This window comes from Mesoplodon bidens (genome assembly GCF_964165515.1).
Source record: "Mesoplodon bidens genome assembly, chromosome: 7".
Taxonomy (NCBI): domain Eukaryota; kingdom Metazoa; phylum Chordata; class Mammalia; order Artiodactyla; family Ziphiidae; genus Mesoplodon; species Mesoplodon bidens.
The window spans coordinates 52,371,635-52,394,263 of record NC_138164.1 but is presented as its reverse complement, the minus strand read 5'-3'; the positions used below and the strand labels follow the sequence as shown (position 1 = coordinate 52,394,263).

The 22,629-nt window shown below is 47.6% G+C and overlaps 1 protein-coding gene across 1 annotated transcript; it reads right to left on the bottom strand.

Annotated features, from left to right (window-relative positions):
• Positions 1-12,584: 12,584 nt before the first annotated feature.
• Positions 12,585-13,629, bottom strand: LOC308620621 (small ribosomal subunit protein eS1-like). The gene has a single exon (XM_081240409.1). It carries the CDS (start codon positions 13,415-13,417, stop codon positions 12,953-12,955), a length of 465 nt encoding a protein of 154 aa, XP_081096535.1. The 5' UTR covers positions 13,418-13,629; the 3' UTR covers positions 12,585-12,952.
• Between the last annotated feature and the right edge of the window lie 9,000 nt (positions 13,630-22,629).

Sequence of the window (22,629 nt, the reverse complement as noted above, 5' to 3'; positions counted from 1 at the left end):
TTATCTTCTACATTTGCTCAGCATGAACATGCTTGGGAAGTAGTGATCTAGGCCTACACTGTCCAACATGGTAGCCACTAGCCACAGGTGACTATGTACATTTCAATGAATTAAAATTAAATAAAATTTAAAATCCAGTTCCTTAGTCACACTTGCCACATTTTAGATCCTCAGTAGCCACACGTGACTGGTGGCTACCCTACCGGACAGCAATAGAAATGAACATTTCCATCACTGTAGAAAGTTCTACTGGACAGCAGTAGTCTAGTGCTTGCTCTAGACCCTTTTCTGGATAGGGTGTTCTTTAGAGTCTCAGAAAGTTCTCCACTCTCTAGCACACTGTCTTCCACTGGTATAGTTGTTACAACAACAGAGAGATGGAGTCAGATAGACCTAGGACAAAATTCTGACTTTGCCACTTGCTGGTTCTGTGGCCTTGGAGGAGTCATGTAGCCTGTTTTGTCATCTGTGAGATTGGGATAATATTACCCAGTTCCCACAGTTATTGGGAGGATTAAATTAGGCAGAGCAGGTGAGTCACTGGACGCAGTGCCTGACGTGCAGTTGTCTGGCCTGATCACCCCCCCTCCACCCCGACTTCATCTACTTGTATCCACTCACCCACAAGCCCTTATCACTAGTCTATACTGTGTCCAGACCTGTGTCAGGTTCCACAGCCTATTCACAGGGAACACAGGGCTTGATTCTAGAGGGAGATTGTAATCTAGGTGGGAGGGCAAGATAAGTGCCGTGAAGCAACCTGAAAACAATTCTTAGGCAATCCACAGGGCAGTGTGTCATCCAGTGATACAGGGCCGGATGGGAAAGGCACTGCAGAAGGTTTATCTGAGAAGGCCTCGTAGTGGCAGGTGAGAGTCAAGCTGGTCTGGAAGGCGGGCGCAGGGTGTGGGCTGGCAGGGCCGGTAGCAGAGAAGTGACAGGAGAAAGGCGTTGTGGCAGCGGAATGGCAGGAGCAAAGACAGGCTCAGAGGTGGGTCAGGGAGGGCCTGAGCTAATGCACAGCAAGGTAGCCCCGCCAGGGTTGTCCTGGAGAAACCAGGAGGGTTTGCTAAGACAATCACTCAGCTCTCAGAAGCCAGGCTGAGTTGCTTGGGTTTGATGAAGTCGGTGTTTCCCAGGCAGGTGGGGACTTGAGCTGAGAAATGGGCAGAATTGGGGGAAGATTGTGCTGAAAGCTCAGTAGGAGGGTCTGTGAGGGAGATCCTGAAGGCAGCGTGAGCGCAGCAAGGTGTGACACCAGAGGCCTTCCTGGGGCAGCACGAGGCACCATTTACCAAGAGCTGTTAACATGCTGTGACCTCAGATTGCTGGGTCCCAACATGGCCAGCAGAAACGGCACTCAGTAGCCCTGTACAAGAAGTCCACATCTAACTGGGAGTGACAGGGGGTGGACATCGAGAGGAAACAGGATGGAGGAAATGCATTTACAGCATATCAGAATCTGAGCCCCAGCTCCTCATCCAGGTGAGAAAAAGAACAGGATGGGGGCTGAAGGTAGCAGTAAGGAGAGAGGAAAGTGTCTAGAGAGAGGCCTGGATGTCTGAGGAGTAAGGCTGGGCGCAAAAGCATCGGGCAGAAACATACAGACACATGCCCATGCACATGCCTGTATATGCACACACAAGTCCACATGTATAACCCCCCAATTTACATATGCATGCTAATCATACCCAAAGACCCTTAAGGAAACATGCCTACGCACATCTGTGCAAATACACGTGCATGCACACATACAAGCATCCATTGACACACATGTGTATATACACATGTTCTCCTCCATCCCGGCCTATCCTTCCAGGGCTGAGCTGGTGCTGGTGTTGGATTTACAGCAACCAAGCCAGGAAGCATCTGTCCTGGGCACTGAGTGTGTTTCTGATGGAGGCTTCTCTAGGCTTTGCTTGTAAACACTATTTATTTTGGAAAGCCACTTCTCTATTTGCAAATAAAAAGTTGGGACATGCAGTATTGGATTTCCCTGATCTGACACTGACCTAGAAAAATGTGCTGGCAGGAACAGAAAGTACCATGCCCCACTGTGCTGGCAGGCACAAGTGCGTTTCACTCTTTTTAGCTTTGATCACAAAGGTTAAGATGTAAGTGAGGGGGGCAGGGCCGCCTCCCTGCCCGAGTGGCTCTCTCGCTGCAGACCTGGGGGGAGTGGATGCGGTGCTTGGGGGCTTCCTGCAGGCCTGTGTGCTCATGGCCTTGAAGAGCAGGCTGGCAGGGGTAATCAGAGCAGCTGGGGAGTGGGTGTCATAGGGGCCAGTGACAGGGGCCAGCATGCAGAGAGCGAGCAGCTCTGGCACATGCAAATCATGGATGGGTCCCACTTATGGGGGTCCCCAGAGTTGTCATCAAGGAAACAGGCGATGCAACTTCAGCTCTGGGTGCGGTTTGAAATGGGTTCCTGATGTTGGAGAAGGACAGGCTTCTAGGAGGCAGAGCTGCTAGGCCCAGCTGCAGGTGAAGGTCATGGTCTGCTGCAGACCTGCGTGGGGGCTGGGTACTGGTTGCGTAGTGTAGAAGCAGAACCTGAGAGGAATGTCCAAGGCAGGAGCCCTGCATCATGGTGGGAACATGAGCCCCCAGGATCTCCTTGGGGGCACTGGCTCCTTGTCTGATTGGCATCAAAGTAGACCCAAGAAGCAAGATGCAATCCATTGCCTCAGCCAAGCCACAGAATCCTTCTGAATCCCTCAGCTGGGCCGGTGACTTAATTCTGGGCCTGTTAAGACCAGGGTTCACATTCCTCCCATCTTCCTCATGGCCAATCATGAAGATGAAGTGACATCAGAAATGTCACGGGCCCAGCCAGGGCCAGCGATAAAATAAATGCTTAATACATTTGAGATCAAATCCCGGCTTCAGCACTCACTAGCTGTGTAGCCCGGGACAGGCTATTCATCTGTGGCTTCATTTCCTCATCTGTAGAATGCAGTCAATAATAAAATGCACCTCACAGCACTGTTGGGGATTAAATGAGTTAATATACATACATCACTTTTGAACAGTGCCTGACCCTTTAATAAGCACAATTACCATTTACTATGATATTAAATATTATTCTTAATCATTTATTCGTGTATTTATTCACTTATTCATTCAACGAGTGTGAGATACTGTTCAGGCCCTGGGAATACAGCAGTGAAAAAGAGACAACAAGCCCTGGGGTGGCTAGAATGAGGGCCCCCCAAAGACGGCCGTGTCCGAATCCCCAGAACCGGTAAACATGTTACGCTACCTAGCAAGGGGAGTGAAGGTTGCTCATCAGCTGACCAGAAGATAGGGAGATATCTTGGATCACCCGGGTGGCCCTACATAATCATGAGGGTCCCTGAAAGAAGAAGAGGGAGACAGGAGAGGCAGAGGCAGGGAGGACATGTATTGAAGCAGAGGTGGAAGTGGAGGATGGAAGAGGGCCACGGGCCAATGCGTGTGGGCCACCTCTAAAAGCTGGAAAAGGCAAGGAAACGGATTCTCCCCTGGAGCCCCCAGAAAAGAATGAAGTTCTGCCCATGATGTTAGCCCAGTGAGCCTTCTGACCTCTAGAACTGCCGGATAATAAATCTGTGTGGTTTTAAGTCGCTACGTTTGTGGGAGTTTTTTGTGGCAGCAATAGGATTACTAACACAAACCATCCGTCATGGGCCTTACATTCTTATAGTGGGAGAGAGACAATAGGAAATAAATACGTGGTGTGTGGGATGGGCGTTTCCTCTCCTTCCCGGGGTGTGGGGGCGTGGTGGGTGGGAGGGGGTTGGGGGGGATGGGGTGGAGGGGTGGGGGGGATGGGGGTGGGGGTGGGGGATGGGGGGTGAGCCAGGCTGCTGAGCACAGACTAGCGGAGGAAGCAGGGGGCAGGACAGGCTGGAGGGGCATGTCAGCCTGCACCCCACCCCCACCCCATCCCAGCCAGGAGGGGCAGGGCGGCTCTGGCCCAGTGCTTCTAGGCTCTGGTCCTGAGCTGCGGAGGGGGCTCGCGTGCAGTGTCGGGTCCAGCACTGGTGGGGCCTGCTGCCAGGAACCCGGAGCCATTAGCGTGTTCTTCAGATGCCTGCTGGTGGGGAGAGGAGGACATGTGATTTGTCAAAGTGAGTCAGGAGCGAAAGCCAAGGCCAGGTGGCTGCCTCAGTAAGAATCTCTCTGGGTTTCTGTAATTACAAGCTCTTGATTGAGCATAATAAAGAGCACCAAGGAGCCCCTCATTAGGAGGCCCTAAAACACCACCTGGGCTTGGCTTTCATCTTGCCTGGCTGCTTACCGAAGCCTTCCTCTTTCATCTCCAAGGCCTTTGACTGGCAGCCTGAGCCCAGAGAATTACCTCAGGAGATGGCTGAGGCCTGGGTCGGATTCTGCCTCCTCAGCCCCTCCCTCCTCAAGTCCCTGAAGTCTCTGCTGCATCCTTGAGCTTATGCTGAGCAGGGCCGGGAGGTCTTGAGGAGTCCAGCCCACCACCAGGTGGGGTACGGCTCACAGACCTTGAACGCATGGTGCCTTGCGGCCTATGTTCGGGATTTCAGGTTGTGCACTGCTCAAGGGCACTGTATCTAAGAGGCATCACCCACATGGTAGATGCACACTAATTTATGTGGGAACACACTGGTGGCCCAGAGACTCTAGGTCTCCAGATAGGTAGCAGGGGGGAACCACCTTTGACCTGAAGTCACAGTGGCACTTGGGCCATGCACAAACTCTCAGCACAGACTTGTGGGTTCTGTGCCACGTGCACTGCAGCTGCCTGTGCAGTCTTACCACCTGATGCCCTTTCATGCCTGATTCCCAGGCCCCTGAGCCTTTGAACCTGACACTGTTGCCTCACCCAGAGTGGGGGGGCAGAGAAGGTCGGGGTGGAAGAGGGGCACTCAGAGTGTGTGTGCTGCTGGCCATGAGTGTGCCCCCGCGGTGTGTGTGTACACGGAGCTAGGGGTGCTACCCACCAGGCAGAGCCATTCAGGTCATGCGGAAATATACTAACTCCATCTTTCGTTTTTATCCTGAAGAAGGGACATCTCTTCCTACTTTGCCCGCAGGTGCCACCTGGGTCTGCCAGGCCCTTCCCTAGCTCACGGGGACACAGCCTTTAGCGCCACCACCCGTGTGGTGAAGACTCACCCTCCGTGCCCCTGGGTGAAGTGTCAGCCCTCTAGTAGCTACAGCTCTGCTCCCAGGATCAGCCTTGACCTGGACCCTGACTTATACTCATCTTAGTCTCTTAACCTTGGGGCTAGACCCAGACCTGTGACCCTGCCTGGTGTCCACTGTGTCCGAGCCCTTTGCCTGCAGCCTACCTGCCCTTCAGAGTGCCCAGCCAGGAGCAAAGGCAGTGTCCGCCCAGCCACGGCAAGCAGAGAATTGAGTTGAGAAAACATTTCTGAAACCAGACCCAGGGAAGGGGTGGGGTACAACTGGAGAGAATTTGCAATATGACATCCTTTGACACTGTGGTCCCACTCCAGGAAATTTGTGCTTAAGAGAAAATCAAGGATGTGTGCACAGATTTTGCCAGAAAGATGTGAGTTGAAGCATTGTTTGTTCTAGCAATAGCTGGAAATAAACCAAACGAACATCACGGCAAGGAGTGACGGATCACATGCAGCCCTCTGCTTTCATACACAGTGAGTATTCCCAGAAATTTATCCAAAAGTCAAATGTTTGAAAGTTGGACACCTGCTTATTTTTAAAAACTAACAATAGCTTTTAAAGTTATGAGAGATGTTTGTATTCCCCACTGGCCCCCAAATTAAAAACATTTTCAAATCACTAAACATGCCTAACCCTTTAGACATAATCTTTAATAATATGTGTCTTGGTTTGGGTTTCCCCAAAAATAACACCTGAGACAAAAAATTGAATGCAATGCAGGTAGATTATTTGGGAAGTGACCCCAAGAAATGCTGATTTAGGGTGAGGGGGTAGGGAAATGAAAAAGGGAAGGAGAGAAAGCCGAAAAAGGGTGATTCTTCCAGCAAGTTACCACTGTGGGCAACTGGAACTTACCTCCACCAGGGGCTCTGGGAAACCATGCAGAACATTCCTCTCCCCAGGGGTGGGGGAGTTGGGGTATTTATCCACCACCGCCCATCAGTCATCGGCTGCAGCTGCTCCTGAGGGTGTGGGCTTCCTAGCACCAGCCAGAGAAAGCCCTGTGGCAGAGTCCCAGGGGCTGGAATGGGAAGCCATGTTGGAGTGCCCAGAAATGGGAAATGCTGAGGGGAGTCTGTTACAGTATGTGTCTAGATTCTCTATGTTTTTCTTTAATCTGTTCTTTTCTTTAACAATTCAACCTACAGGTGGCAAAGAAATTCAGAGGATAATCATTTGAGAATGAAGATTTCCTGCTTAATTTCCCATCTTTGTCACAGTTTAATAATTACTAGCATCAACATTTCTACGTTTCTATTTCCCACTGGTTTTTATAAAATAAAATCCCAAGTGCAATCTCCAATTAAGTGCATAAAGAATAACAACAATAGGGGCTTCCCTGGTGGCGCAGTGGTTGAGTCCGCCTGCCGATGCAGGGGACACGGGTTCGTGCCCTGGTCCGGGAAGGGAAGATCCCACATCACGTGGAGCGGCTGGGCCCGTGAGCCATGGCCGCTGAGCCTGCGCGTCCGGAGCCTGTGCTCCACAACGGGAGAGGCCACGACAGTGAGAGGCCCGCGTACCGCAAAAAAAAAAAAAAAAAAAAAAAAAAAAAAAAAGAATAACAACAATAGCTAACACATATAAACACACACTGTGGGGCTTCCCTGGTGGTGCAGTGGTTGAGAGTCTGCCTGCCAATGCAGGAGACACAGGTTCGTGCCCCGGTCCGGGAAGATCCCACATGCTGCGGAGCGGCTAGGCTGCCCCGGTCCGGGAAGATCCCACATGCTGCGGAGCGGCTAGGCCCGTGAGCCGTGGCCGCTGAGCCTGCGTGTCCAGAGCCTGTGCCCCGCAACGGGAGAGGCCACAACAGTGAGAGGTCCGCGTACAGCAAAAAAAAACAAAAACAAAAACACACACTGTGGGCTAGATTTACTTCATCCTTGCAGCAATGCTATGGGGTAGATATTATTACCGTTATTGTTGCTTTACAGATAAAGAAATGGGAGCTCAGGGAAGTTAAGTAATTTGCTCAAGGACATTATGGGCAAAGCCTGGCAATCTTGCTCCGGAGTGCATGCTCTGTCTGTGTGACTGCTAGAAATGGTCCCCCAGATGACTGATGAAAGCCTGAGTATGGCACATGACAGGGAGTTGAGGGGTGTCAGTATTAATGTATATAAATGTAGATTTTTCAAACTTGGATATATCAACACCATCATGGCACAAAATAGTTGATGGCTGTAGCAGGTCCAAATTTAAATCTGTTAACTCGGTTGGGCTTGAAACATTGTTTCATCATTTCCACAGCCTGAAATGAGCATTATTTTAAGAGACATTGCACCAAATGAGGGAAATTCATCTCAGTCAGCTGGGGGGCTGCCTTGACCCTTTCCTAAGGGATGAGGAGGTGTTTAGCATCAGACATTAGGGTGGGGGGTTGCTTTGCCATTTGTTAGTGGGCCCCTTGTGCATCTCCACCATCCTGCCCCAGAATCCTCCTTGCGGGGGGGTGGGTGGCTGGCTCTGTAGCAGTACTTCCATGCTCCTCAAAGTCAGGAGCATCACTGCCACTGTTCCAGCCACTCTTGAAGACCAGTTTCCCTCTACTTTGTGAGATCAATGCCTGCATCTATGTGAGACCACTGTCATGCCCCCCCCAGAAAAACACCCCACGCGCTCCCGCCTCCCCTGCCCACCTCCACATGCAGGGACTCTGCCTGGAAGAGGGAGGGGAGGGAGGAGGGACTAGTGCAGTAGCCCCTCCTTAGGAAACCAATAGCAGCTCAGCTCTTGTCCTAGCCCCTTTATTTCTCCTTTTCTCCCATCGAGGAAATCTTTCTTTCTTCCTCCCTCCCTCCCTCCCTCCCTTCCTTCCTCCCCTCCTACCTTCCTTTTTTTCTTTGGAGACTAAGAACAACAGCTCTGCCTAGTGACTGTACACCTCCAAATCCAGCGTATTATACAGGAGAAAGATTCCTTTCTCTTCCCACTGTTCGGTTATCTATGGCTGCATGACGAACCACTTCCAAAACAGCCATTATAAAACATACATTTTCTTTTGGTCTAGGGTTGCCAGATAAAGTACTACAGATATTTTACCTGTAAGTACTGTACCTATTTAAAGTTAAAAACATTAAAATTTATCTTTGAATACTATATGGATAAAAATTTAATCCCAGTTAAATTTGAATTTTAGATCAGCAATATATAATTTTTTAGTCTTAGTATGTCCCATGCATATTTGAGACATACTTAGACTAAAAAACTACTCATCGTTGATCTGAAATTCAAATTTAATGGAAAGTCTTATATTTTTGTGGGGTTTTTTGTTTTTGTTTTTGCTTCTGTTTGAAATCCAGCCACGCCGTCTTGGTCACAGTTTTGTAGGTCAGGAAATTGGGTGGGGTTTGGAGCGGTTGAAGGGAGCCCTACCATGGTGGTTCTTCATGCACATGTCTGGTGCCTGGGTGCTGCATGGCCTCACACTCTTCCTTCAGGTGAGGTCTCAGCCTCCAGGGCTTTTCCGAGCAATTAAGGACTCTCACAGACGGGCAGGCTCAGGTAGTCAGGCTTCCTAGACGGAGGCTCTGAGACCTAACCGGAAATGGAAGCTGCCCGCCTCCTAAACCTTGGGCCTGTCAGTCGGTGCACTATCACTTCCTCCTCATCCTATTGGTCAAGCGGTCACAAAACCCACCTGGCAAAAAAAAAAAAAGGGCCTCCCTGGTGGCGCAGTGGTTGAGAGTCCGCCTGCCGATGCCAGGGGATACGGGTTCGTGCCCCGATCTGGGAGGATCCCATATGCCGCGGAGCGGCTGGGCCCGTGAGCCGTGGCCGCTGAGCCTGCGCGTCCGGAGCCTGTGCGCCGCAACGGGAGAGGCCACAACAGTGAGAGGCCCGCATACCGCAAAAAGAAAAAAAAAAAAAAAAAAAAAAAAACAGCCCACCTGGCTTCCACAGCAGGGGACATAGACCTCACCTCTTCAGGGGAGCAGTGGCAAAGAATCTGCAGTCATCTTTAATCTATTGCACCCACTGAGAAGGGATAGATTTTCGGCCACCCCAAAGCTTGACTATTGTGTGTGTTTCTCTCTTTCAGCATCCCTTTCCTAAGGCAACGAGAACAGCTCATTTCAGCTTCTGTCTGGTTGGGAGAAGGGCCCTAGGCAAAGAGGATATTCAGAAGGGTAGGGGAATTTCAGTTAGTGTTTTAATGTATGATTCCTCCAGGTAACAAAAAAAATCATAGGGTTGAATAATATATAACAATTCAGAAGGATATGAATAAAATATTAAGTGTAAAAATCAGGTGACAAAAATGTGCTTACAGTATAAAGTTTTTTTAAAATGTTACAATACAAATGTTGGAGAGCTATATGCAAAAATACTAGCAGTAGTTTATCTGTAAAATGTGTGATTCTGGCACATTTTATTCTTTCTGCTTGTACATGTTTTTGATATTTTGTAAAATGAATATGTGTCACTTTTAACTTAGAAAAAAAGAGGTTATCATAAAATAAAACAGCAAGGAATCCACCGTCCTCCTAATTATTAACCAGTTCATTCTTTGTACAAATTCTACTGGGTATCTAGCATGTACCAGTTTCTATTCTAGGCACTGGGGATTCTGCCATGAACAAGCCAAACAAGGTCTTCTCCAGAGCGTCTGGGGAGAGCAGGCCCTGCCAACACTTTGATTTTGGACTTCTAGCCTCCAGAACTTGAGAGAATTTTCTGTTCTTTTTTCAGTCACCCAGACTGTGATAATTTGTTGCAGCAGCCTTGGGGAACTATCACAAGCCCAAGCCCGTTATTCCTTGCATCTTACTAACCAATGATATAGATTTCCATTTGGAAGTACGTAATCTAATTGTCCCCACTTTACAGATGGGGAAACTGAGATTCTGTGAAGATCAGTAGTTTGTCCCAGACCCCACAGAGCATGGCTTCCACAGCAGGGCCAGGGCTCAAACCCTGGTTTCTCGTCCCCAGTGTTTAGGCTGTCTCCATGATGCCACAGCTTGTAGACCTGGGTTTCCAGCAGTTTCTATTAAGTCTCATGCAACTGTTTCTAAGCTCATCACTCCCTGTCCTAACTATCACCCTGCAGTGACAAAGAAACCAGCCCTGGGGGACTCTCCATGACAGGAGTACCTCCTCCTCTTGGCTAATGAGGAGGAAATTGTTCTTGCATCAGGCCCTGCCCTGTTCCTGCATCTCTAACTGGCTGCTGAGTCCACGCTGGGATGAATGGGACTCAGACAGCTGTTTCCAGGTGTGCTCATTGCCATTTATCAGCAGCTGCTGATAAGCCCTCTACATCATTTTGTTTAGGTCAGGGTGTACCCCTCACTCAAGAAACCTCAGCCTCTCCTCTGACAAGCAAGGAGCGACTGCCATTGTTTTCTTTTCTTTAAACAACTTTTTCTCCAGATTTTAAAATAAATATATGCTTTTTGAAAAAAACAAAAACAAAAACAGAAAAGATAATGAAGGCCAGAAGAAAATAGAGATGACTTATAGGCACCAGCAGTTCCTATTTATAAATGTGCAGAAGGAAAAAAAACTATATTCAGATATGCATCTGGTTATGCTGCACATATAGGCACATTCACAGAACAAATTCAACTATGTTTAAAAATGAACATTTTTACATAGACTTTTTCCTTTTGGAGAAATCTGGCCATAAGAAACATTTTTGTACTCTATCCTAAGCATTTCCCCAAGGTTGTTAAAAATTATTTGTAAATACCATTTTTAATGGCCTCACACTATTCTATCAAGTAGATCACCACTTACTAATCATTTATTATCTATTACTAAGCACTCAGATTTTTTTCTAGTTTTTCATTAACTGAAAGAAAACACTGTTGATTAGGATTGACATATATACACTAATATGTATAAAATAGGTAACTAATAAGAACCTGCTGTATAAAAAAATAAATAAAATTAAATTAAAAAAAAACACTGTTACGGAATACTTGACATAAGACTGTGTGCCTTTCAGATTATGCTCTTGGCTTGAAATTATTGGGTTCAAGGCTATAAACATAACATTTTTACAGCTTTATTGAGGTACAATTTAGAAAACATAAAACTCACCCATTGTAAGTGAATAATTCAATGCTTTTTTTTCTTTTTTTTTTTTTGCGGTGCACGGGCCTCTCACTGCTGTGGCCTCTCCCGCTGCAGAGCACAGGCTCCAGATGCGCAGGCTCAGCAGTCATGGCTCACGGGCCCAGCCGCTCCGCGGCATGTGGGATCTTCCCAGACCGCGGCACGAACCCGTGTCCCTTGTATCGGCAAGTGGACTCCCAACCACTGCGCCACCAGGGAAGCCCTCAATGCTTTTTAACAAAGTTATACAGTCATGCAGTCACCTCCGCAATCCAGTTTTAGAGCATACTTGTCACCATAAAACATTTCCTCAAGTTCTTTTACTGTCGAACTCACTCCCACTCCAACCCCAAACAATCACTGATCTACTTGATATATAGATTTGCCCTTTCTGGACATTTCATATAAACAGAATCATACAATATGTACTCTTTTTCTACATGACTGCTTTTACTTAGCATACTGTTTTTGTGATCCAGAGATATAGCATGAATTAGGACTTTGTTCCTTTTTATTGCTGAGTAGTATCTCATTGTATGGATACACCACATTTTGTTCACCTATTTATCTGTTGGTGGAAATTTAGATTGTTTCCAGTTTTCGCCTATTAAGAATAACATAGCTACGAATATTTACCTACAAGTCTCTGTGTGGACATGTTTTTACCCATTTCTCTTGAGTAGATACCTAGGAGTGGGTCATATGGTAAGTTTTTATTAAATTTTTGTAAGAAATCACCAAACTATTTTCCAAAGTAGCTGCATCATTTTACCTTCTCACTAGCAATGTATCAAGGTTACACTTGTTTCACATCCTCACCAACACTTGTCATTTTGATTATTGCCATTGTGATAGGTATGCATTAGTATCTCTTTGTGGCTTGAATTCACATTTTCTTAATGACTAATGATGTTGAACATCGTTTCATGTGCTTCTTAGCCATTTGTATATCTTCTTTGGAGAAATGTCTATTTAAATCTTTTGCTCTTTTTTTTTTTTTTTTGCGGTACACGGGCCTCTCACTGTTGTGGCCTCTCCCGTTGTGGAGCACAGGCTCCAGACACACAGGCTCAGAGGCCATGGCTCATGGGCCCAGCCACTCCTCGGCATGTGGGATCTTCCTGGACCGGGGCACGAACCCGTGTCCCCTGCATCGGCAGGCGGACTCTCAACCACTGCGCCACCAGGGAAGCTCTCATTTTTTAATTGAGTTGTTTGTCTTTTGTTGTTCTTTATACATTCTGGAAACAAATCCTTTATCGGATATATAATTTACAAATCTTTTCTCCCAATCTTTGGCTTGTCTATCATATTTTTATTTTTATTTTTTATTTTTATTTTTTAAAATATCACAAATGAGGTCTTTTATTTGTCACCATTAAAGGTCTGATTTTTAAACAGATTCTTGGACTGGTGGCTCATATCCATCAGCTCGTTCAACTTTAGTACCTATCTCACCCCCAGTAGCTTTTCCAGAGCTACTATCTTCACCATGTAGCTCCATGAGTTTTCCCAATTCAAACTTGGTCTTCTTCAGCATTGTTACTTTTCTAACAAAGACATCATGGAGTGGATAAATAGATTGGCAGGCCTTTTCTATGTCTTTTCCAATGCTGTCTGGAATCAATTTATTGACCACCTCTTTCAAGTCATTTGTCTCCACCTCTCGGGTCATGATTTCCATCATCTTCTTGCAGATCTGGCGGACCTGCTGGCGCTGGGCCTAAGAGGTCTTCCGAATCTGATTGTTGCGTTTTTTAGTAAAACCCACACAGAAGAGACGAAGCAAATAACCATTGGTAGTCTTGACATCAACGTGAGCTTCAATCATGGTCTGCCATTTTTTGACCATGGAGCACATTTTGTCACAGGTAAGATCCATGCCATGGAAATTAGTCAGTCGGTGTTTGCCCTGAACATCCTCAGTAATAAGCTTGAATTTTCTAAATGCAACTTCATCATTCTGCAGATCAGCAAGGCTCACTTCAAACGCACAGCCCTTGAGGCCATCAGATGCAATTTGGGTTCCTTGAGTTCTCGTGACTAGTGTTTCCCCAATAGTTCTTATAGTGAACATAGCTGGTGCTTTCACGTCGTACCAATCTTTCTTAGAAAATGCGTCAACCACTTTCTTCTTGGCTCCCTTTTTACCGCCTTTTGTAAGGCGCTTCTTCTTTCCGACCGCCATGGTGCTGCTCTGAGAGCCAAAAGGCTATCATTTTTTTTTTTTTTTTTTTTGTGGTACGCAGGCCTCTCGCTGCCGTGGCCTCTCCCGTTGCGGAGCACAGGCTCCGGACGCGTAGGCTCAGCGGTCATGGCTCACGGGCCCAGCCGCTCCGCGGCATGTGGGATCTTCCCGGACCGGGGCACGAACCCATGTCCCCTGCATCGGCAGGCGGACTCCCAACCACTGCGCCACCAGGGAAGCCCAGGCTATCATATTTTTAAATGACGTTTGTTGAAGAGCAAAAGTTTTTAATTTTGATAAAGTCCAATTTATTTATTTTTGGATTACCCTTTTTTGTGACTTGTCTAAGAAAGCTTTGCCTTACATAAAGTCGCAAAGATTATTTTTCTCCAATGTTTTCCTCTAGAAGTTTTACTGAACATAATTTGAAAATGACTTTTGTTTTTTCATTTTGCATATAATCCATGGTAATTTTAAAAAATCAGAAAATATAGATGAACAAAAGGAAGAAAATACAGGTCACTCATAATCGCACTACCAGAGGTAAGCCACCATAAATGTTTTGTTGCATATGTGTGTATTGGTTATCTATTGCTTTCTAACAAATTACCCCCAAAACATATTTATTATCTCAAAGTTTCTGTGGATCAGGAACCTGGGAGCACTTTTCTGGGTGCCTTTATCTCAGGATCACTCACAAGGCTGCAATCAAGTTGTCAGTGGAACAGCAGTCATTTCAAGGCTCGATAGGGAGAGAACGCTTCTCCGAACTCATTTATGTGGCTGTCGGCAGCCCTCAAGTCCTGGCTGGCTGTTGGTTGGGGACATCAACTCCTTGCCACATGGGTCTCCCCATAGGCAGCTCACAACATGGCAGCTAGCTTCCCTGAGAGGAAGAGAAGGAGGTAGGGCGCCCATCAGAAGCCATAGTCTTTTTGTAACCTAGTCTTGGAAGTGACATTCCATTATTTTGCTCCCTGTTCTATTCATAGAAGTGAGTCACTAGGTCCAGCCCACTCACAAGGGGAGTGGATTACACAAGTGTATGAGTCCTAGGAGGTGGGGATCACGGGACCATTTTAGAAGGCTGCCACATGTCTTTGTTCGTTTTCTCATGAATTAGGTGGCACATGTTTACCTGTGAAACATACAGATGCAGGGGCCCCTTTCTAGATTCTAGATTCCAGATTCTACTGGGTCAGAATCTCCATGGGAAATGCCTCTTTCTGTAAGCTTATCTTTTAAAAACTCTACAGGTCACTCTACTAGGAGCCAGGGTTGAGAGTCACTGGCAAATATAAATGTAAGTGGATGTTTCCCCACATGGATTACAACTGTGCATATTGCTTAGAAGTGTGTTTTCCCCCTCAAATAGGCTTGAAGATAAATGTGCCTCAGTTCCCAATGTGGGGCTGCCATATCCTCTGCTTCCCAGGAGCTGTGTCCAAGGGGCCGTGCCTAGCAGTCATGACCTTCACTTCTAGGGGCTTCAGGGGAGCTAAGGGGGTGGCAGAGGCTGCCTGCCTCAGTGTTTGGCTCCAGAGCAGCTCTGACATCAATTCATCAGTCCAGAGGACACTTTTAGATGCAATTCTGCTGGTGGGAGGACTTTATGAGAACAGGAATCCCTGGCTGTGAAGTTACTGGCATTTCATGATGTGAGAGAAGATTTTTTTTTTTTTTTTTTTTTTTTTTTTTTTTCTTTTTGCGGTATGCGGGCCTCTCCCTGTTGTGGCCTCTCCCGTTGCGGAGCACAGGCTCCGGATGCGCAGGCCCAGCGGCCATGGCTCACGGGCCCAGCCGCTCCGCGGCATATGGGATCCTCCCAGACCGGGGCACGAACCCGTATCCCCTGCATCGGCAGGCGGACTCTCAACCACTGCGCCACCAGGGAGGCCCGTGAGAGAAGATTTACAAGCTGCGTGCTGTGCTGTGCTATAAAAGCAAGCCCAGCAGTTATGCAATCAAGCCTGCAAGGCAGGCAAAACGCAGGGAGGTGGCAGCTGGAAATAAAGGAAGCCACCACCCCACTGTGCCTGGGACCCCCCGGCCCTGGCCATGCATGCACGGGGGGCTCAGGTCAAGGTTCCTTCAGCCTTATCCACCTTCTGGGGAGGCTCACCTGGTAGTCACTAGGGAACAAATGTGCAAGTAGTATTATGTGAGATCGTGGACTCAGAATGGAAGGGGTTTCAGCGGTCCCTAGGGACCTGATGTTCCCTTAACACCTTCCTTGCTAAGAGACCATTCTGCTTCTGCTTAATATTCACCCCTATGACCCAATCCAAAGGAGACACCCAGAATGTACTCTCCCATGACCCCGTTTAATTTTTTTTTATAATTAAAAATTTTTTTTTGTCTTCCCCACTAAAATGTAAGCTTCCTGACAGCAGGAACCTTGCCTGTCTGGTGCTCAAAGTATTGCTGGACCTCAATACATATATGTTGACAGAGTAAATGAAAGAATGGATATTTGGACACTTCCAGGGGTGGGGAACTCACCACCTTACAGGCCAGCCTGTCCTATGTCTGGATGGCTCTTGGCTCTTCCTCAGCTGGTTGCCATCCACCTCCATGTGGCCTTCCTTCGTTGTCCTCATCTGTAGGGCCCCCTCTGAACAAGCCCCCTCCTCTTCCCCATTGGAGCCATCCAGAGATTTGAAAACAGTGGCCACCTGCATGCTTTTCAAAATGAATGTCACCATTTCTTTCGGCTCTCTCTCATGTATCAGTGCCATCCTAGCCATCCTCCTCCAAAGGACTCTAATGGGTCACTGTCCCTCAATAAGTTAGGTTAACTCTTTTGAGACCCTTAGTAAATCTTGGCAGTTTGCAGATTTTGAGACCCTTCTCCCCCAACAAACATTTAGATCATTTCTTCATGCTCAGAGTTTTTAGGTAGAAAAAGAGTCAGTGGATTTAACTGAGGATCGATACCAAAAACTAAAAAAACTAAAAAATCTTGAGATAAGGAGATTTTACTGGATAATCTGGGTGGCGGCAGGGGTGGGGGCAATGTAATCACAAGGGTTGTCAGAAGTGGAAGAGGGAGGCAGGAGAGGCAGAGAGAGATTTGAAGATGCTACACTGGTGGCTTTGAACACAGAAGAAGGGGCTACGAGGCAAGGAATGCAGGCAGCCTCTAGAAGCTGCAGAGGCAAGGGAGTGGCTTCTCCCCTAGAGCCTCCAGAAGAAATGCAGCCTTGAAGACTCCTTGATTTTAGTCTAATAAAAGCTATTTTAGGCTTTTGATCCCCAGGGGTGTAAGGTAGTAAATTTATGTTGTTTTGAGCACTAAATTTGTGGCAATTTGCCACAGAGCCATAGGAAATGAATGCAGAGCTCATTCTACTTTGCATCTCTCCTGTGTGCCTGACCCACAGTAGGTACACATAGTTAGGTGCGTTTTTCAGACGGGGTTTGTTGGGGAGCAAAGCAAACCTGTACAGCAGGAACTGAAACCCTCAAGGAAGGTGGGGCTGCATCCTAAAGGTTGGGAGAGTGTTGTCATGGAGCCCAGGCAAGGTAGGGGACTGAACTTTCAGAAAAGACGAGCAGTGGGAGGTAGTGGCCTTGCAGCAGTAAGTAAGAAGCACGCACCCCCAGCACGTGGGGGGCGGGGGGAGAGTGGTTTTTCACGATGACACGGTGGTGTCAGGGGAACCAAGCTTCCATGCTGGGAGGGAAGTTGGGGAGCATGGGAGCAAAAGGCTGTCTGAGGGGAAGCTGGCAACTTGGGCTCTGGGGTCAGAGTTCCAGGGTCAAAGTCTGACCTCACGTCCCTTCTTGTTATCTAGCTGTGTAGCCTTAGGTGTTTCACTACTATTGCATAACGAACCACCCCAAGACTTAGTGGTGTACAGCAAGCGTTGTAGCATACTCACGCATTCTGTGTGTTGGACAGGGCACGGTGGGGAGATCTTATCTCTGATGTATGATTCCTGGGCCTCCAGGGAGAAGATTCCAAGCCCGGGGATGACTCAACAGCTGCGGGCCAGAATCCTCTGGTGTTTGCTACTGGCTGGCTGTCTCTCTGTGTGTCCTAGGAGTACTCATAACATGGGGACCTTACTTAGAAGCTCAGGGCTTCAAAGACAAGTGCTCCAGCTCATAAAGTAGAACCTGTACCTTCTTTTTATGATTTAGCCTCAGAAGTCATGTAGCATCCCTTCTGCATTTTATTAGTTTACAATCAAATCACAAGCTCACCCAGATTCAAGAGGGGAACTAGATTCTGCCTCTTGATGGGGAGTGTCAAGGTTCTAGTAGAATGTATCAGACAGCAGATATTGTGGCAACCATCTTTGGAAAATATAATCTGCCACATTTGGTAATTTCCTTACTTTCTTTTTTAAAATTTTATTTATTTATTTGGCTGTGTTGGGTCTTTGTTGCTGCGTGCGGGCTTTCTCTAATTGTGGAGAGCAGGGGCTACTTTTCGTTGTGGTGTGTGGGCTTCTCATTGCGGTGGCTTCTCTTGTTGTGGAGCATGGGTTCTAGGCACACAGGCTTCAGTAGTTGTGGCATGCGGGCTCAGTAGTTGTGGTGCACAGGCTTAGTTGCTCTGCGGCACGTGGGATCTTCCCGGACCAGGGATCGAACCCGTGTCCCCTGCGTTGGCAGGTGGATTCTTAACCACTGTGCCACCAGGGAAGTCCCTTTTCTTACTTTCTGAGACTTGGTTTCCTCAGTAGGAAGATAAGGGTGACAACTGTAAACCTCTCATCTGGGTTAACATATCTAAAGCTTTTGGCACAGTGCCTGGCACCTAATAATATCCTAAGTTCTCCCAAGAGACCAGAGGGCAGGTCTGTTGTTTCTCATGATTGTATCCACAGTGCCTGGCACAGTGCCTGGCATGTGGATGAGTCTGAGGGAATTGTGCCAGATTGCGGATTGTCTGTCAGTGTGTTAGCTAGATATTGCTGTATAACAAACTACCCCAAAACTTAGTCACTTAAAACAGCAGCCATTTTATTTGCTTGTGGTTCTGTGAATCAGCAATTCAGGCTGGATTCAGCTCAGTGGATCTTCTGCTGCTCTCACCTGGGGTCACTCATGTGGCTGCAGTTATGGGCAGTTGACTAATGTTTAATGATCCAAGATCCATCACACACATCTCATACATCTGACAGTCAGTGCTGGCTGTCAGCTGGAGTGCCTCAGTTCTCCTCCATGTGGCCTTACCAGCAGGCTAGCACAGGCCCATTTGCATCATTGTCCCAAGGTTCCAACTGCAGCCAAAAGATAAGCCCTAATTCACAAGTGTTTCTGAAGCCTCTGCTTGTGTCTCATTTACTAATTTCGCATTGGCCAAGGCAGCTCACATGGCCAAGCCTGGATTTAAGGGATGGAGAAATAAACCCCACCTCTTGATGGGAGGGGCAGCAAAGTTGCATTGCAAACTACAGGATAAGAGGGATTATTGCAGCTATCTTTGCAAATCATCCACCACAGTTAATACTGAGATGTAAGATAGAGGTTGGGAAGGGGCTGGAGGCTCATTGCATGAGGGAGGTGGCAGGGAGAAGTGCTGAGCACATGTGACAGTCAATCCACAATGGCCACATGTGGAGGACACTGGTGTCAGTGAGGAGACTTTACTTCACCTTCTGTCTTAAACCACAGGGAATCGTATCATCGCATCTGACCGAACTGCAGAGGCTGAGCTCGCTCTAGCTTGGCTGAAGGAGCAACTCAACAAGGTCACCTGCCCCAGATCCTTACCATCCAACCTCTGCCCTCCTCCGTGAGGGCTTTGCCCTTTAGGCTTACAGTATGATGACTGCAGCAATTCCCAGAGTCACAGCCAGGCACCTGCAGAGGGAAAAGAAGAAACTGTTCTCAGACTCTAGCCCAGCAGTCTTCCCCTTATATAGCTCTTTGGCCATAACTGGGCCAAGAGGGTGGGGTTACCACGGTTGCTCATAGTTTCCTGGGGCTGCCATAGTAAAATACCATATGCTGGATGGCTTAAAGCCACAGAAATGTATTGTCTCACAGTTCTGGAGACTAGAAGTCCTAGATCAATGTGTTGGCCGTGCCATGCTCCCTCTGAAGCCTGAATGAAAATCTTGGCTTGCCTCTTCCTAGCTTTTGGTGGTTTGCCCCAAATCCTTGACATTCCTTGGCCCGTAGATGCATCACTCCAATCCTCTGTCTTCACATGGCCTTCTCCCTGTGTCTTCACATCATCTTCCCTCTGTGCATGTGTGTCTCTGTGTCCAAATTTCCCCTTTTGATAAGAACACCCCAGTCATATTGGATTAAGGCCCACCTTAATGACCTTATTTTAACTTGATTACCTCTGTTAAGAGCCTATTTCCAAAAGAGGTCACATTCTGAGGTGGTAGGGGTTAGGACTACAACTCATAATGTTGGCTTCAAAGACTAATTATCTGAAGTGGAATTGATGTTGGGAGTGAACCAAATGACCCCTACAGCCCTCGAATGACTGAATGAGTGAATTAATGAACACAGTAGTTGGAGGCTCACATGGAGTCAGGTAATAGTTTCCTGGTGAGGTTTGTAGGGTAAGTTTAGCCCTAGAACTCATTGAGGATATTTGGGCACTTGTGCCTTCTGCTTATGACAGATTGTTGATCACAGTTATGATTTATCTCTGGCTGCATCTTTAGTCAGGAATACAACCCCTCAAGGAGAACCAATGCTGTTCCTCTGAGAAATTTTGACAAATCACATTATGACGTGGTTTCCAGGAATGCATCATGGTGAAAAAAGTCCAGCCTGCTTACACAGATGCTCAGCGAGTACCTATGAGCATCTGCCTTGTACACACAAACTGGCATCACCAGGGCAAAGCAGGACAACAGCCGACTGCCTAGCAACACCACCTCCCTCACTCCCACCTTCCATTACTCCTCTCCTGTGTTGGGGGCGGCCTTCTGGGGGGCTCTCTCCCCTTCAAGGCAGCTGTCCATGATGACCCCTGATGACTCTCTGATGATCCCTGGATGACTGGATTTCACTGTGTTGGGGGTGGCGGGGACTCTGGATACCCTACTCACAAAACTTAACCAAAGTTGCCTTGTTTTAGAATATATTAGGTCTACCCAATCCCAAACATATCACTCACTTCTTAGAAGCCAAACTTAAAATCTGCACCCACCATTGAAAAGCCCTGAGTAATACATAATGCCAGATTAGGGGCTGCCATCCTGTGGAGGAGACACTACATCACTTACCTTGCTCTTCTGAGGTGGTGGACTGGGTGAAGTTGGGGTTTCAGAGTGCCCCTGGGAGCGTCCAGGGTTAAAAATAAAAATCTCCCTCTCATAGTCTATTAACTATGAATTCATCAGAGTAGATCCTTTAAAAATGTGCATCTACCTCCTCAGAGAGCTAGCAGTCAGCCACTTTTTTTTTTTTTTTTTGCTGCGGTACGCGGCCCTCTCACTGTTGTGGCCTCTCCCGTTGTGGAGCACAGGCTCCGGATGCGCAGGCTCAGCGGCCATGGCCCACGGGCCCAGCCGCTCCACGGCATGTGGGATCTTCCCGGACTGGGGCACGAACCCACGTCCCCTGCAATGGCAGGTGGACTCTCAACCACTGCGCCACCAGGGAAGCCCAGCCACTTTTTATTGTAATTGTTTTTCCCATTAAAAAGGACTGAGTTTTGACCAGTGCAAAGGGGAGAGCAGTGAAGTCAGGGAAATCAGTTTGCAGCCTGGACACTTCGAGAAGGTCAGACCCCTGTGAAAGTAGGTGTTTGGGGCCTTCTAAGTGGTAGAGAAAAAGGGTACAGAATGGAAGAAGAAGGATGCCAGAAGCCGTTGTCATTCTGACCAGAGCAGGAAGCAGAGGGGTGCTTCAGCTCACAGTTGCCTTTGCCGCTGGAAAAGAGTGATTTTTCTCCAGTAACAGCACCTGCCCTCGGACTTGAACCCTCTCCTAGGTAATGGTGTCACCATCCACCCAAGTACCCAGGCTACTCTAGATGCCCCCCTTGTCCTTATTCAACAAGCCTTGCCTATTCCACTTCCTCAGTATCACTTAATCTTTCCCTTCCTCCCTATCTCCGTGACCCATGTTAGTTCAGAGCCTTGTACCCTCTTCCTGTCCCCATCCCCCTGCCTCTGTTCATCCTCCGTCCTGCCCAAGATGGTCTTGTGGAATTGTTCATCTCATCACACCACTGCTAGGCAGGACATCTTCTGTCTGCCCCTGCAAATCCACTCTATCCCACTCTTGGTCCTGGGGACTAACCTGTATGGACCACAACAATGGCCTCCCTTGGCTTCTAGCTTCTGGCTGGATCTGGCCAATGGGGAGTACCAGCTGGAGGTCAAAGGGGGAGGAGAGTGAGGTTGGGGTCTTTACGCCTCCTCACTGTGGAGTCCCCTTAAACAAAGGCCACAGCTCCTCTCAAGGTGACCTTCGCATGACCCTCTCAGTAACTGCTCCTTCCCACCCCCGCTTCCTACCAACAACCCTCATGTTCTTTGCTTCAAGTATGGCGTTATACTTACCCAAACCTTAGTAAATAGCCTTTCTGTTTAACACTCCTCAAATTTTCCTCATCTGAGTGTGTCATCTCTTTCTGTTGCATCCCTGAATGATTCAGTTCTCCTACTCAAAACCACAGAGGTTCCCACAGCCTTTAAAATAAAGTTCAAGTTGATGATCTTGGGATTCAAGGTTCTTCATCACCCCATTTACCTTTGCAGCCTAGTTCTTGTCACCAGCCTTCACTTACTCTAAAATCTAATTATAAGGAGTCATTCATATTTACCCTCAGATATTTGCACCTCTGAGCGTGCTGTCCCTACGCCTGAGCTGTCTCTCTCTCTTTCTCGGCCTGAAGGTCTAGCACAGTGCCTAGTAGAGAGTAAACTCTCAGTAATTATACAGTGAATGAATAAATGAGAATTTTTGAGAACCTCACTTCCAGGCCCAATGTCATGCAAAAGCATATTTATGGGTACATATGACTCAACCCTTAAGGCAACGTATTTCATGCTAATGTAAACCCAGGCACTATACACTCTCCTTCCCTAAATTTTGGGGACAAGTGGCAAGGGGAAAGTGAGGAGGCTTCTAAACACAAATCAGCACAAGGTTGCATAACCCTGATCAAAGCTTGGGAAGAAAAATGGCATCTTCCCCAAGCAGGCTGTCTCTGATGATCCCTGGATGAATCACCGTGGAAAAAATAGAGAGAAGATGTTCCAGAGAGCCAGACATGTAATCAA

Bases quoted from the DNA above. Each gene is read 5' to 3' on its own strand.
- LOC308620621 (XM_081240409.1), bottom strand. From the start codon at position 13,417: ATGGCGGTCGGAAAGAAGAAGCGCCTTACAAAAGGCGGTAAAAAGGGA.